Below are 15,777 nucleotides of genomic sequence, written 5' to 3'. Positions count from 1 at the left end.
TGAGAGGAGGGAGCTGAAATTTTTAAATTTGCTCATATGTGCCCTCTCTCTTGCCCTGCCATTTCCTGCCCTGAGCCATTTCAAGGCACATATGACAATAGAGCGAAGGAGGAAAGGCAAGGAATGGCCTCACTCTTTCATACATCTAGAGATGCAAGAGAAGCTTTTGCCTTAGTGAATTCTTCAGGAATCTCAAGTAGGGATTTGCCAGAATCTGGCAGCATTTCTATACCTTCTCATACATATGTAGAAATTTCCTGTATTGGTTGACAATAGCATCAGCCCATATCAGGGACATTGTAAATTCACAATGAAGTCTAGCCCATTCTGGGTTCCAGACACCTGGAGAGTTCTGGAAACAGTTCCAGAAGTTTAAGAGAAATCCAGATGGAAAATTTAAAGTCATCAGATGCCAAGGAAGTTTCTCATACTCAAGCCAAAGCCCAGGGGCTAAGCAACTGGATTGGGACTCAGAGAGCTGCAGGCTCCATTCTTGCTCAAAGTGTGTAATACTTTAAATTTAAACACCCACCCCATAACCACTACAGGTTCATCATCTGCAAATGGGAATAACATTATGAACCTCCTGTGTGATATTATTTTCAGCCTACTGATTTCAGAACATGATGTCCTATGGTTTTAGGGCAAAATAAGTAGGTAGGATTTATACATAGCAGGGCTATTTTGTGTGTGAATACTCATAAAGACAACCAAACGTCTGATGGGTGATCAGGACCCCATCTATGGTAACTGAATATATTAAGAAGGCGGCAAGGGTAGCCAAAAGCATTTTGGGATCTGCGGTAATATGGCACTTCCTCTCCCCATCCTGATTCCACATTCAGAAGTTGACGAAAATGGGCGATGAATTTTCTTTCAACACTGGTGATGGGGCACTCTCCTCATCTTCTACTTCTAAGACCACCAGGTTTGGTTAGGGGTTAAGGGGAGGCCCCATGATCCTCTAACGTGTCACCTGTTGATACTGTCTCTTTAAGAGGCAAGCCGAGAAGGCCTCATGCTAGCAGTCCATGCAAGAGGAATAGAACAGGACAGGGGGAGAGAGAGGCAGGGAGGAAGAGAGAAAGAGAAAGAGAGAAAGAAAGAGATTTAGTTTTCTAAGCTGCAAAGAAAGGCGTGGGATATTTCTGCCAAGACAATCAGAATCTGGAAATTATTTGGCAAAGTTGTTTATGTTGCTCTTTAATGTCAAAAATTGTTGCTTTGTAGGTTTTAATAAATATTTGTTGAGTTTGATGATGTGGTGTGACTTACTGTTTCCCATAAACAAGATCACCACTCACAACTCTGCTTCCCCATTATCAGCCACCTGAAGCAGCCGCCTCATTCTGTCTAAAGGTAGGGCCGGCCCTGGGAAGCTTGAAAAGAGCATCTTGTTTCCTTCCCATAACTTCAGCTGAAAGAGAATGCATAGCAGGCCAGTGAAAGAAAGGCCTTTAAGATCCACAGCTGTATCCGATCCCATCTAGTCTCTGCTTCTGGTCAGGCTCCCTTCTTATCTGAACTGCAAAACCTTTTTAGCTGGATGTCAGGTCCTTTTAAAAATGGCTCCTGTATCAAAGCTTTGCAGCTTGATGAGCAGATGGGATGCACAAACCTACTTCTGATCCAGCTCACAGGGCAGGAAAGGATTTAAGGATTTTATCCACAAAACACTGCTGGCTACAGCTCTATCAGCTGCAAAGAACTTCTGCAATACATGTCACTATTATTACATGCATCCCAAAGCAAGGACCTACTTCACCAACAGAAATAGACTGTTTACTGTTCTTGGCGGAAAGACTCCCCCCCCCCCCAAGAATCACTCTTCCAAGCAACTGGGAGCCTCAGCCAGCCATGGTGGGAGTTTGGACTTGGCAGCAATTTAAAATTTGCCACCCTGAGCTCCTTTAAGAGGAAGGGTGGGATAGACATTTAATATCTACAGAATACGGTGCTTGAACTGTTGGGTTATCAAGTGATGAGGAATCCAGTGTTTTAAGGGGGTGAGAGTGGAGAGAGACAAATGTGGTCAACTAGCCAACAGGTTGGAATTTGCTGCAAAAACTTGGTTTGACTGCCAAGCCCAGTCTTTTCGGTACATTGCTTAGCATCTAGGGATGCTGCTGATTCTCATTCTCAGAGGTGGTTTTCAAAGGCACATGGACATCAGCTTGATTTCCTCCCAGCTTTTGATGACTTTTGAAGCGCAGGTGGGTTCCCATGAGGCAAGACACAGTGATAACAGTAAGAAATTTATTGAATACGTAACTGGAAAACAGGGGCAAAGCAACTGCTTATATACATTCCTGAAAGCCTGGGCCACTCCCACTCCCAACGTGATTGGCTGTCTAAATTTCCAAGCTGTGAATCACAATTCAGAGTTCAAGGGCCAATGGCAGAGGCCCAAATCCTGAAATGTTCTGTGATGTCTCGAATCAGAACACAGGAGCTCAGAATCCTTAGTCTAGACTCAAGCTTGAATACATAACAACTTTGAGCTGAGCTAAACAAGTGAAGTGATTTGATTCAAAACTTTTGCTTTTATGTGAAGTCAGGCAGTGAAAGTTTGTATGTAGTGTTAAGATATGTGACCACTCAGTCACATCATCACATGATGCTACATGTTACCATTCGATACTGCAATGTGCAGACAGAACCTGTTTGTTTGTGTGTCTGTTTGCTTGTGTTACTCCATAAAGGGTGCAAAATAACATCATAATGAAGTTACCAAGTGACAAACAGTCATGGGTGGGCCAACCCTTGGTTTCCTTGGTTTGTGAAGGTGAACGGGATAAGGATGCTAAAGCCCCTTATCAACAAACAGCCTATCAGCACACTGAGAGCACCTTTTATCAATGAGCATTTTAGTTGGCTGATTAATATTTGACCGGAATCCAACCACGTCCTGATGCATGATGGATCCAGGCAGTTGAAGGGGAAAGAGGCAATCATCCTTGCTTTTCTGCCATTCCTGATGTAGTGATTCAATTAAAAGGGCCTTCTGCCTGCTTAGGAAACCCCTGAGGTGGCTACAGAATGGACAGCTGAGCTCAGTGTCTCGGAAACTCAGGTAGCAGACATTTCTAGAGCTTTCCTGATTAGATAAGATTATTTTAATAAATCATGCCTGCCACAGATTAAGAATTAGCCAGGAGGCAAGGAATGTCATTATTTTCAAGGTATCTACATCTTTCTCCAGATTCCTCTTGGCATTTAGAGGCAGCTGCGTAGTCAACAACGTCTTCCTAGGTGGCCTTCCAAACAGCAGTGGCTCAGCTCCCTGACCAAATCTCTAGTGTCAGGCAGACAGGAGGAGTTTTTCAAAACTCCAAGAATCAGCATATTTTTAAGGCAAATGCTTGCTTCATACTTCTTCCTTTTTTTTCTTCTTTTCTTTTTTTGCAAGGCAGCCATCAGAGAAACAGCTCAACAACATTCCCTTTCTGGGAGTAAGGACAAATAAATCCAATCAGCTGAACCAGATATTTATTTGCATCCAAGTCCGCCTCTCTTGACTCCGTTGACTCACAAAGCCCTGATCAGATTTCCTGTACAATCTGATGATACATGTCTACTCAGAAGCAAGTCCCGTTGAGTTCAACGGGGCTTGCTCCCTAGCAAGCGAGTATACCACAGAGGCCTAAATATCTTCTCTGGAGTTGCAAATTTCATAGCAACGGCAATGACATTCTCAAATAGAAGAATTTTTCATGAGAAAATGGGCTGGATGAATCAGACAAACCAAAATGCAAGCCGATAAAGAGTTCACAGGGCTGACCTGGAAAGTGACCAAAAAATCAAGAAAGAAAGCCAGACCATAGCTCAGTTTAGGGCATATTATTTGCATGTAGAACATCCTAGGTTCAATCCCAGCAGTCCAAAACAGAGACCCTGAACAGCAGACAATAATAGGATAGTTGGACAAATGGTCTTCCCTGGCATAAAGCTGAACCCTGAGTTCCAAACCCACGATCCAATAATCCAATAAGTTAGTATTTATTCAAAGGCTCCCTTATTTCTGCTCTAGCTAGAGTAAGGGAGATGAGAGACACCACAGATCACGTTTTCAAAGACTAAAGGGCAGTGCTAATGACTGCCACCATCTTGAATTCTGTGGGCACCATTTACTTTAATGCCAGCTTTTTTTAAAAAAGGCCTGCTCAGAGACAAGCCCAGACACACGCCTAGTCTCCCATGTGCTGTGCCAGTCCTGTCCTGTCAAGCACTTGCTTAGTACAGAAACATCTCCCTCCCTCTAGACACCGCTCAAGCACAGCCTTGCCTCCCTCCGAGATCAGCCAAAAGAAGCTATGCAAAGCAAGTCAACTAAATGGGGCCATTCTTCCCACAAACAACATGTGGCGAGTGGCAGAGAAGTAATAATCAGAATATTCCAGCTAGCATTAACAGTCTAATATGGGGTGGGTGGGGTAAAATGAAATGGGGAGACCGTGACGTGAAGCCGGCCCATCATCCAACCCTGAGCTGTTTAACAAACAAAAGAAAACTGGAGGTAGCTTGCTGGTAGGCAGAGGAGAATGTATCAGCTACTCCTTGGAAGTTGTGTGTGCAAAAAAAGAAATGCTTGACTTTAGACTTGTAGGTCATTTGCAGAATTCTGGCTGAGAACTTAAAAAACAAGGGATGTTGGAATGGGTAGGTACCATACTCTACAGGCTGTGGGGTTGTGAAACATGACATTTTCTTTACAACACAAGGCATCTTCCCACCTAATATCCTTCCAATATATTGGTTTTCAGCCTTGTGAATGCGTGGTATGCAGTCTGCATAAATTAACATAATAAATAAATAAATAAGAAAGACAATGTTTAGCACAAGGCAGTTAAGCCAGTGAACTGCTCGGGATGTTACTTCTGCCTCAAAGCATTCTGGCTAGGATCCCAGCCAAGCCCATCCACTCATTAAACCCCTCTGGACCTGGTAGACTCACACTTAACCAGGCATTGGTTTCCTGTGGCTGTTCTAATCAAAAGGCCTGATAATTCTCCCTTAATTATAAAAAACAACAACAACAAATGGAGTTTGCTTATTGGCATAGGTTAAGTCCAGTCACGGATGACTCTGGGGTTGCGCGCTCATCTCGCTCTATAGGCCAAGGGAGCTGGCGTTTGTCCCCAGACAGCGGGTCATGTGGACAGCATGGCTAAGCCACTTCTGGTGAACCAGAGCAGCGCACGGAAATGCCGTTTACCTTTCCGCCAGAGCGGTACCTATTTATCTACTTGCACTTTGTGCTCTCGAACTGCTAGGTTGGCAGGAGCTGGGACTGAGCAACAGGAGCTCACCCCGTTGTGGGGATTCAAACCGTCGACCTCCTGGTTGGCAAGACCTAAGCTCTGTGGTTTAACCCACAACGCCACCCACGTCCCTTATTGGCATAGGACAGGGGTAATCAATATGATGTCTTCCAGGTGTTTATTGGACTCAAGCTTCCACCAGTCCCTGCCAACATGACCAACGAACAGCGGCGATAGAAGATGCAGTCCAGCAATAACTGGAGGGAGTCAACTTAGGGACCATATTTTGTTTTTGAGGCAATTTAGTGGGCACTGTTCAGGAAGTAACGTGGATTCAAATTTAGTCCCCCCCCCCGGCCAAATGCAGCACGTGAAATTTAACACAGTTAGAATGTGTGGATTCGTTTTGGTGCAGATGTGCATTCTTCATTCACAGTTTGAGTTTGCACAGATTTCATGATTACAGGTAACAAGAAAAGAAATGGAGCGACAGAGTTATGATGGTGGTGGTGAGAGGTGATTATGATTCTGAGGGGAAGGGAGGGAGACATGATAGGAGACGCACTGATGGGGGGGGGGGAAAGCCAGGTAGCTTTACAATGTACAAAAGGCATTTCCCCCAAATGATAGTCTTCCCTTTTCTAAAATTATCTCCAAAACCATGAGGGTTAGCAACATGGGAGTCACCAAACATATTCATACGACAGCTTTGTTTCTGAAGCTGTGTTCTATGGACATACAGCTAGGAGCCACAGGAAACTGCCCATTGATCTGCACTGATAGTTATCACACAATAAACATGGGAACACCCCATGGACATATTTGGGTACAATCAGCAAAAAGGCAGTAAAATGAGGTGACCTTATGTACAGAGCAGGCATAAACGTTGCTTTTGTAGATACTCTTAGAAAGTGTAGATAAGCTGTAGCTAATACAGAGACAGAAGAATAGGGGGAAAGGCAGAGAAGGGTGTACGCTAGCCAGAAAGGAGCCTAGCCCCACCTCAGAGAAATAAAAGTAATTCTTTCTGAACCAAGAGACGCCCATCATGCCACGACAGTGGGGAGGCTCCCACCAAGCACACTGGGAGGCTGCTTTCTGAGGCCAGCTATTTTACTTTTTTTAGATGCTGTATATTTCCACCCAGAGAAGCCAGCACATGCTCTGTATGCTGGGAAACCCAGCTGGCTTAACAGAAGCTATCTCCTGATCAGCAGGCCTGCTCAGGGCAACTTCTCCCTCTCGCCAATGTCTCCCCGGGGAAATTACAAAACAAGGTAAAAGGGTGCCCAAAGGCATAAACAGGCACGGGAGCTAAGCGAGGGATGTGGAAGGTAATCACCGGGTCCAGGGATGAAAATAATAATCACAATAGCTTCAACAAACACATCCTTCCTCCTGCACTCTGGCATCTGGGCTATAGGGGCCTGCTTCCAAGATGTGCTGACTCTGCACTGCTTCCATTTACTTCGCAAAAAAGCCAATGAAGGTAGCATTTCTCCTAAAGAGATGCCGCAGAGGCAAGCAGCATATGAACCAGAAAACAAAATGAGCAGAGTAAATGCAGGACTCATTCGCCAGGCCCTTTACTAATCTTATTCACTACTCCGCACTGGCTTTTGTACCAAGTGAGACCTCAGATGGAGACCTGAAGTGATTTTAACCAAAAACAGCCCCCCCCAAGTTGTTATTTCTGACTAGTTGGAGAAGGTAGCGTTTCGACTCTCAGACTAAGACCAGGAGATCCAGGTTAAAATGTAGCCATGAAGCTCACTAGGTAACTTTTGGTCAGTCATCACATCTCAACCTAGCCTACCTCACACGGTTGTTGTGGGGATAAAATGGGGGGTATGATACCTTGAGCCCACTGTGGCAAAGGGGAGCTATAAATGGAAAAAATAATACTTATATAGCACTTTTTGTGGGTTCAAAGAACTTCAGCAATCCTTACCACAACTTCTAAGCAGGTTAGTATTATTCCCCTGTTAGAGATGGGAGAGTGGGACTGGAAGATATGTATGAGGCAGTGAACGGCACAAACTAGTTAAAGACAGTGACGTCAATGGAATTAAATAATCTTAAATCGAAGTCTTCTGGGTTGGATCCCAGTAAAGCACCCAGACAGGCTCACTGCTCATTAATCTCCTCTGGGCCTGCCACGCTCCTGCACACACCTAACCAGGCACCAGCCCTTTTAGTTGTTCTAACCATGAGCAGCATTATTCAGTCGGGGTGATGAGAATTATATTCCAACACCATTTGGAAGGAGACACAAGTTTGGTGTTCCCACTGCTATTCCAAATCAAATTGGGGGGGACACATATAAATTACTTTCATTTAGTAAATCCCCTCCAAAATCACCTTTTATTCGGGGAATTATTCAGCTTTGGTGTATGCAGTAATTCAGGAAACAATGATGATGATGATGATATAGCAATGCCTAGTGAGATCCATCATGGAGAGTAGATTTGAACTGGAAGCGTTCTAGACTGCAGCTCATGTCCTCTGTCGTCTAGCCGCTACAACACAACAGCTCTTTTAACAGCGCTATTTCTATGGAGTTGCAAAGATTATACACCCAACATAATGGAGGAATCAATGTCCTCCCTCCCCAATGCTGAGTCATGCCACAGTGGTGATGAGGCTAGACTTGGACTCTTCATGAGACTTTACACACACTTTCTATATGCAGTAGATTTTCCTCAACAACCAAGTCAATGTTAGGCAGCGCACATTCTGTGTTGCACTTAGGCAGAAGTGTTGATGTGGGTGGGGCTGTGCACTGCTTCCCTCTTTTCAAGCCCTCATGGCAGCCTCTTTCTTCAGCAAAGGAATTGTTCTTGGCCTTGTGCATGTGGATGACAACAGTGACTCATCTATCTGGACAGAGTGCACTCCAACAGGGTAGGGGGGCGGAAATGACCAGTGCTATTTTTATGGAAGAAGAGGTGCTGGAACTCACCATAAACACCTCCCTTGTTCTCTTATAATGGCAATGGAGCCCACCTGAGTTCCTGCTCAAAAAAAGCCCTGGAAATGACCTTAATGCAGGGTGCAGTTATGAATGAGGGGATCCCCTCAAATGAACATTCAGCCACCACCCTCCTTAGACTTCTGGCGTCTTAAAAAAAGGTCTGCCTGGAGCCATCTGTTGTGATACTTCAGTGTGCATCTGTAATAATCCTATATGCTAACGGCAGATTCATTCCTTGAGTGTGTATAGCCAAAATGGCCCAGGAGGTGATGTGCAGAAGTACTTGCAGATAGAGAAAAGTACAAAATAGTCTGTAGAAAAATAAAATCAAAGTAGCAGCCCTGCATAGAACAACCCCACAGGGCCCGAACATGTTCAGTGGCCATGGGAATGCCGACTGTTGAGGAGGGGACAGGAAAAGGAGGTGGGAGTGGAAATGGAATGGAGTATCCTAGAAAAAGCATGGCCAAATGTTGCTGCAAGTCGCACTTGTCTGGACTATATCTGAACTACTTCAAGGAATACGGTTCCAGTGCCAGTCTAGAAGAGAGTGAAGTAATGGGGCATATTTTAGATATTAAGGACTTTAAGCACAACACATGGTTTATAGCCTAACTAGAACAATGGTTGACAAAGCAGGCAGTGTGTCACCTCTTTGTGTCTTGAAGATGGCTCATTTATTTTTAATCAGAAGCCATCCAGGGCTGAATGCAGAGGCGAGTATTTTTTACCTTTGCTGCATGCCAGTGCCTCCTGCCCTATGCATATCCAGGGCACATCTCTGGGAAAATAGGGGACACATCATAATGTGTCTCACTCTCGAGACTATAGGAAAACATGAGACTGCAGGAGGAGATAGGAAGCCAGACCTATCCTTCTTAAAGGCTGGAAAAGGCACCACCCATGGGGATTTCATCTTCATGTATAAAAGTTGCATTATGAGTAAGGAGAAGACTTTCCAAGGCCTCCTCTAGCATTTAGGCTACCATCAGAAAAGACAAAACGCCAAAGGCAGATTCCCAAAGTGAGCACAAGCAACTAGAGGTAAAAGGTAATGCTTGTGTTTGCATTATTTCCATCAAGCTATTTCAGAAATAAATAAATCAGTACACCTTTTCTTTGGGAATCTTAAAAGTCTCTCTTCTGAATGAGGCCTGCGACATTTACAGCAGCAGCAGCAAGCAGTCATTGCTCATACTTCCTGAAGCAACAGGTGGGCTTCCTGAACCAGTTACACAAATGGGAGAGAAGGGGATGGAAAGCTTTTCGGGGTCTCCCTTTTATAGATGCACTGGGACGTACAAAGAGCGAAACCAAGACAGCTTTTGGTTACAATCAAAGTCTGGGTTGATGCTGTCAAGAGATCGAGGGTCCTGGATCACTGTCCCCCGTTTATTACGGTACCTCTTTGACTCGCGATCTTTCCAGGATGCGGGCTAGGGCAGTGCAAGTATTAGAAGTACCGTAATAGCACTGCATGGAACGTGGCATCGCCCTGGAGCTGCGCCCGCCAATTGCCTGGAATGCTGAATGGGCACGAAACGCAGAGCAACAAAGGCGAGGGGAGTCCTCGGCAGGAGGCGATCCGCGCCTTGATTGGCTGCGGCGGGAGGCTTCGCTCGGCCTTTTGAAGGAAAGGAAGGAGAGCGCATTGACCTCCCCACCAAATACCCGCACAGTTCAAGTCACCGGCTTGGCTCACATGCACAAGGCAAACGCGCACAAAATGCAAAAGCAGGGCTGTCCGGAGAAGTGGAGGAGCTCCGCGATCTAGACATATACATATACATATACATACACACACAGGAATGCTTTCGTGGAGAGTCCTGCATTGCAGGGGGTTGGACTAGATGACTCTCGGGCTCCCTTCCACACACACACACACCTGGATCTTACAAGACTCTCCAAGCACACACTTCTCCCTGGCTCCCCCAGTAGCATCTCCTTTACCTTGCTCTCCTCCTCTTCCTCCTCCTCTTCTTCTTCCTCCTCTTCCTCCTGCTCTTCTTCTACCGCCACCGGAGCTGCAGCGACAGCCGCCGCCGCCTGGCTGGGGATCTTAACCTCCTGCGGGTGGCTCTGCTGTCCGGCTTGGGCAGTCCTAGAGGCGGCGTCCTCGTCCTCCTCGGCGCCTCTCTCCTGGCGCTGCTCTTTCTCCTCCTCGTCCCCTTCTTCTTCGGCAGCCCCGATCTCCTCCTCCTCGCGGCGCCTTCTCCCCTCGCCCTTCACTTCCCCGCCTCCCTCCTCAGGAAGCCGGGGAGGCCCCGCTGCGCCGGGCTCCTCCGCTCCCGCTTCGCCGCCCTCTGCCCCGTCCGCCGGCTCTGCCGCAGCGCTCTCCTCGGCGGCCTCTCGGGGCTCGCCTCCTCCCGGGGCTGCCGCCGCCGCTTTGTCGCCCTCCGAGCCGGTCCTCAGCTTCACAAAGACCGAGGCGAGGATCACGGCCAAGACGGTGAAGAGCAGCGGGACGGCCAGGTAGTATAACCCCGACGCTACATCCATCCCTCCTTCGGCAGCAGCAGCGCCGCCGCAGTCCCTGCGCTGGGGGCTCCGCAGCACCGCCTGCAACGCACCAGCAAGGAGCTGCCGCCGCTACCAGAGAAGAACCGCGTAAGAGCGGCAGGCAGCTCCCTCCGATATCTCGCCTGCCCTGGTTCTGCTGCCGCGCAGTGGAAAGAGCTCCGGCGAATTCCACGGTCCCCACGCGCGCCGCGCAACAGCCTGACAGCAGCAGCACTGGGCGGAATCCCGCCTCTCCTCAAGCTGGGTCGGGTTTCACAACACGCGCGTCACGGCCCTGCGCCCCGCCCACCGCCGCGCGCTCCCGCCTCTCAGACCCCCTGGTGCGGGGGGCGCGAGTTCGCTTTGCTCCTTCTCCCCAGCTGGTATGGGTTGGGCCCAGTCCTTGACATCATCATCATCATCATCATCATCATCATCATCATCATCATTATTATTATTATTATTATTATGTTTCTATGCTACTTTATATTTTTAAGCAAAAAGCAACAACTCAAAGTGGTTTACAACCTTAATTAAAACATCAAATAAAACAATCCAGAATAAAACAATATTGAAGAAAGTGAAATATCATAAAACATCTTACAATATCATCAAATCATAAGATACATGGGCATAACCAGGGGACAACCCCCCCATCTAATAAATAAAAATACTTAACTGACCAATCGCGTCATAGATAGCTTGGTTTTACCCCCCTCCATCCTGCCCCCAATATAAATCCTACTTATGCCTATGAATAGATAAACACTATGATCAAGCAATCATAAAATCGTATTGTGCAGTCATCACCCGAGGCCTTTCTTTGTGTGCCTCTTCCGCAAGAGGTCCATAGGGTGACAACACAATATTTATGGAATGCTCTGTTCTGCTTCTCCCCTTCAAACTGTGTATATGTGTGCAGGGGAAGGGGGGGCAATTATTTCTGTTTGTTATTATGGTTTGCATGTGTTTTTATATTGAAAACTGACCTGTGATCTTTGGATGAAGGTGGTGTAGAAATAAAATAAGTAAGAATAACAAGCCTCTTTCCACCAATGAATTGCACTTGCTCAGTTAAGACAACTGGGTGGCCCTGAATCAATCACTCAGCCTCTGCCTCAGTTGCTTACTCATAAAATGGGGACATTAAGCACTTATTTCACAGGAATGAGGAAATATTAAGACTGTAAAACACTTGGTCCATTAAGAGTGCTATATAACTGGCGCACTCTCTCACATGCAGCCAGCCCTTCATCACCGTAGCAGAAATAAGCTCAAACCCATCTCCCACTTAAATACTCTGTCTGCTATGGATTCTCTCCTTCCACCCAGCAAGGAAGGTTCTTTCTGTCCATAATCTCCAAAGCCAAGCAACAATTAAGGTTGGTTTAGCAATTCAGTTGTTTTGTTCCTCAGTATACAAGGGAACATCTTGCAAGAGGGAATCTCTTTTACACCTTCTCCAGAGATTTCCCTGGCCTAGTGCTAAGTACTTTCCCTGCCTGTATGCTACACTAAGTGAACATCCAAAAACTTCTCTGTTCACCTCCCCCCATTCCTAGAACTCATTATTAAAATACTTAATACAGCTGGGCTGTCTGTCTCTATTTGCCTTCAGGATAAGTTGGTCAGGATCAGGTCCAGAGACATCCTTCATGAATGGTCAGTCTATTAAACCAAATTAGGAATGAAGGTGAGCAGTGGACTGAGAAGTGTTGCTTCCCTGTTTTTGAAAAGTATTGTAGCTGAAGAGCCTTTGGCTTCAAAGCAAGGTAGAATCTGAGGGGTTGGCAGCAGCCGCCACCGGTTAAACCACAGAGGTACAGCTTCCCTTAGAGACACCTGTATCATTTGTCACACACACCGGCTTTGTGCATTGTTCAGTCTACTTCCCACAGCAATGCCTCGCTTAGCAAGGCAGGAAGAACAATCCTTGATGCACCACAAAAGGAGGCACAAGGTGACAGAAAACATCTCTGGACAATAGGGCCATGCTTTTCCCCTCTCTTTAACAGTCCTAAATATTGATTAAACCCTGCAAGGTTTGTAAGGCTGGTAGCAGATTGCTGCCCAGAAGTAAAATTTATCTGTGCCGTTACAGACTCCCCCCCAAGCTATCAGGATAGATAACTATGCCCTGACTTGCCAACAGGAAAGGGAAATTAAAGCTCGCATGCCAGACTCATATCCTAGGGCTGCTAGGTGCTGGCCTGTAAACAGAGCGATTAGTCCTGCAGTTCTCCATCCTGCTTCAGTCATAAAGGGAGAGAGAGAGACTGCACCATAACCTTGCAGTCAACGCAGATGCAGCCTTCAGCGATGTTTACTGGTCTCGAGTCATTGCCAGGAAGCTGGATGGCCAGATATTGTTTGCACAGCCTTGGGAAAAAAGATAAGGTACAAGGTGGATGCTAGAAGCGGCAGAAGTTTTACCCATCTCTCCATTTTACTCATTTTTCCTTGTTTCTTTTGTAGAAACAAAAACAAAAACCCACAAAGAGGTCAGCTTCAGCCTTCTTTGGTTCATTTTAAGATTCTGAAGTTTGTATGTAACACCAGAACTCTGGTAAGATAAGAGAGGGTTGGCTTTTATCCACATCCTCGCTAAACATATCCCCATTTTTTTCAATAGATGTATAAATGAATCAGCGTAGGTGCTCAGCATAGGGCTGTCTTCAACCAACTCCTCTGACTAGGGCAAGGGCTTCTGCCTATGAAACAGGATGTTCTTTTCCCACATCTGCTCTGGGGTTTAAGGAACCCCTAGAACAGATCAGGAGGAATTCATGGGGAGGAAAGAAGAGGAAGTTCCTTTGTGTAGGTGGTGGAAGCCTTTGTGCTACTGGGACAAATTTGCTGGGTAGAACTCAGTCTCTAGCTCATGTTACAGTTCCCAGTTTTGTGTGAAGTCTTGAGGGGTCCATTGAATGCAATGCTTTGTACTGAGACAGCAAAGCAGGAGTGAGGAGCTCTGTGGCCCTCCAGGTGTAGCTGGACTTCAAACCCCCATCAGCCCCAGCCAGCATGGCCAATGGTCGGAGATGGTGGCAGTTGTAGTTCAAGAACATAGAGCCACAGGTCACCCCCATCTCTGTACACATACAGCTTGTGAGATTTCACCAAAGGCTTGAATTGGTAGAGTCTGCATTTTTACAGATCCAGGACCCATATTTAATCCAGACATGCATCTGGGGATCCTTTTCTTTTCTTTTTTTCCTTTTACCATATATTTGTGTGGTGGTAGCACAACTGTTATGACCCACTTTAGATCACCTTTGTTGAAGACAAAGGTTTTAAATGCTCCCGGTATTGGGCAGTGCCTGGTTAGAGATCTGTGTGTGCAGAGATGCTTGCAGCCATACACACACTTTGATTTTATGCTACTAGCTTGCAGGTCAGAGAAAAAGTGAGTCATCATCAGTAATGAGAAGTGATGGGTGCAGGGCTGCTCCCATTTTCTAAAATATATGAATAGAAGTTCCAGTTGGCATTTGAGACGACTTCAGCCTTTAAGAGTTGTAGAAAACAAACAAACTCACCAAATCACATTCCCACAGGTTTGCATTATTTCCTTTACAGCAGAAGGCAGAGGTGGCTGGGACGCCACTGTTTCAGGCACCAGAAAGAAGAAGAAGAAGAAGAAGAAGAAGAAGAAGAAGAAGAAGAAGAGGAGTTTGGATTTGATATCCCGCTTTATCACTACTCGAAGGAGTCTCAAAGCGGCTAACATTCTCCTTTCCCTTCCTCCCCCACAACAAACACTCTGTGAGGTGAGTGAAGCTGAGAGACTTCAAAGAAGTGTGACTGGCCCAAGGTCACCCAGCAGCTGCATGTGGAGGAGCAGAGATGTGAACCCGGTTCACCAGATTACGAGACTACCGCTCTTAACCACTACACCACACTGGCTCTCCTTCAGGAAACTCCTTCAGGCAGCATGCCTGTGGGTGCCTTGCCTACCCCCCCCCCCCCAGGAGAAGCCCCACCACAATCAGCACCATTTTTGGGCAAGTTTGCAGCCATTTGGGGCAAGATCTCACCTGAAACCAGTGCAGTCTTACCCTAAATCAGCACTGATAGTGGTGCCACTCCTCTGACAACGGCGCATGCGGTAGGATGCATGGTGGTGGCAGAACAGGTGGCAGCAGAAGGTAGGAGATGGCAGCAGCAGAACTTCCCCTTTAATCTCACCACCCCTAGCAAGAGGGCATTAATCAAGCTCACCTCTGGAGACAAGGGTCACATTCCAGCATGCCTTTAAGGGACAGGGTTTGTTTTCTTTTGATTTTGTCCTACTTAAGTCAACAGAGCCAATATAAATTCTCTCCGAGCTCTAATGTGACCTTTATAAATTAATATTTTATGCATTGCCTGGGATAGGGAGACCAAGTAAATCCACTTTAAAGAACAGTGCACTGGCCAAGGCAACGTCTCCAGGGTTGTAGCTGGGATTGTCTTTCGGGCTAATCCTATCAAGACGGTGATCATTAGCATGTGGATAATTATATTCTTAGTAACAAACAGCCATAACACCTAATCTTCTCCTCCATACAGCTTTATATCTCACAGGAAAGGGATAAGCAGAGCTGGACTGTTAGCGATCGCTCCCTTTTGGACGGTGCTAAGCACATCTAGGAAGCATTGTCAGCTGGCTGGTATTTCTTCTCTTTTGTTAGGCAACATACAGTTGCTAGATACATCAGTGTCACTTTTCAGAACTGACTATGACAGAAGAGGGAAGTGAATTCTCTTTAAATCTTTAGCATTAGAACATCTCTACCTTTCTCTCCGCTTGACTCAAATCTTTGGGAAGGTCTGGGCTAGTTGCCTCCAAGTTTCATTTTGGCAGGTAAAAGTAATAGATGACAGAACTGGCATCTGATACAGTTTTCCAGTTCTCTGATTTAATTAGAGTAGCTCCCACACTGACTACTTCTGTGTGCAAGAGGGAGCAACTGGTACAAGTGAGCCAAGTATACAGCACATCAGTGATAGGTCATAGCCTCTATTTTATTTGTTGCTTAAATTTCCATTTTGCAGAAGTGT

The 15,777-nt window shown here is 46.2% G+C and overlaps 1 protein-coding gene across 5 annotated transcripts in view; it reads right to left on the bottom strand.

The window, feature by feature from the left end:
• JMJD6 (jumonji domain containing 6, arginine demethylase and lysine hydroxylase) overlaps positions 1 to 15,777 on the bottom strand; it is a 79,493-nt gene that overhangs the window by 45,387 nt on the left and 18,329 nt on the right. The window contains exon 1 of one of the 5 annotated variants that reach the window (XM_081185417.1): positions 10,186 to 11,004. The exons of 3 other annotated variants lie outside the window; for them this stretch is intronic. In XM_081185417.1, the coding sequence (XP_081041543.1) occupies positions 10,186 to 10,734 (549 nt within the window). In that variant the 5' untranslated portion in view covers positions 10,735 to 11,004. Of the gene's footprint in view, positions 1 to 10,185; positions 11,005 to 15,777 lie in introns of those variants that run through there. One more of the 5 variants, XM_081185418.1, reaches the window with a different exon arrangement.

The sequence above is a fragment of the Podarcis bocagei genome (assembly GCF_964188305.1).
Source record: "Podarcis bocagei genome assembly, chromosome: 2".
In the NCBI taxonomy this organism is placed as follows: domain Eukaryota; kingdom Metazoa; phylum Chordata; class Lepidosauria; order Squamata; family Lacertidae; genus Podarcis; species Podarcis bocagei.
Note: the sequence above shows the minus strand (reverse complement) of the source record. Positions and strands in the feature narration are given on the sequence as shown.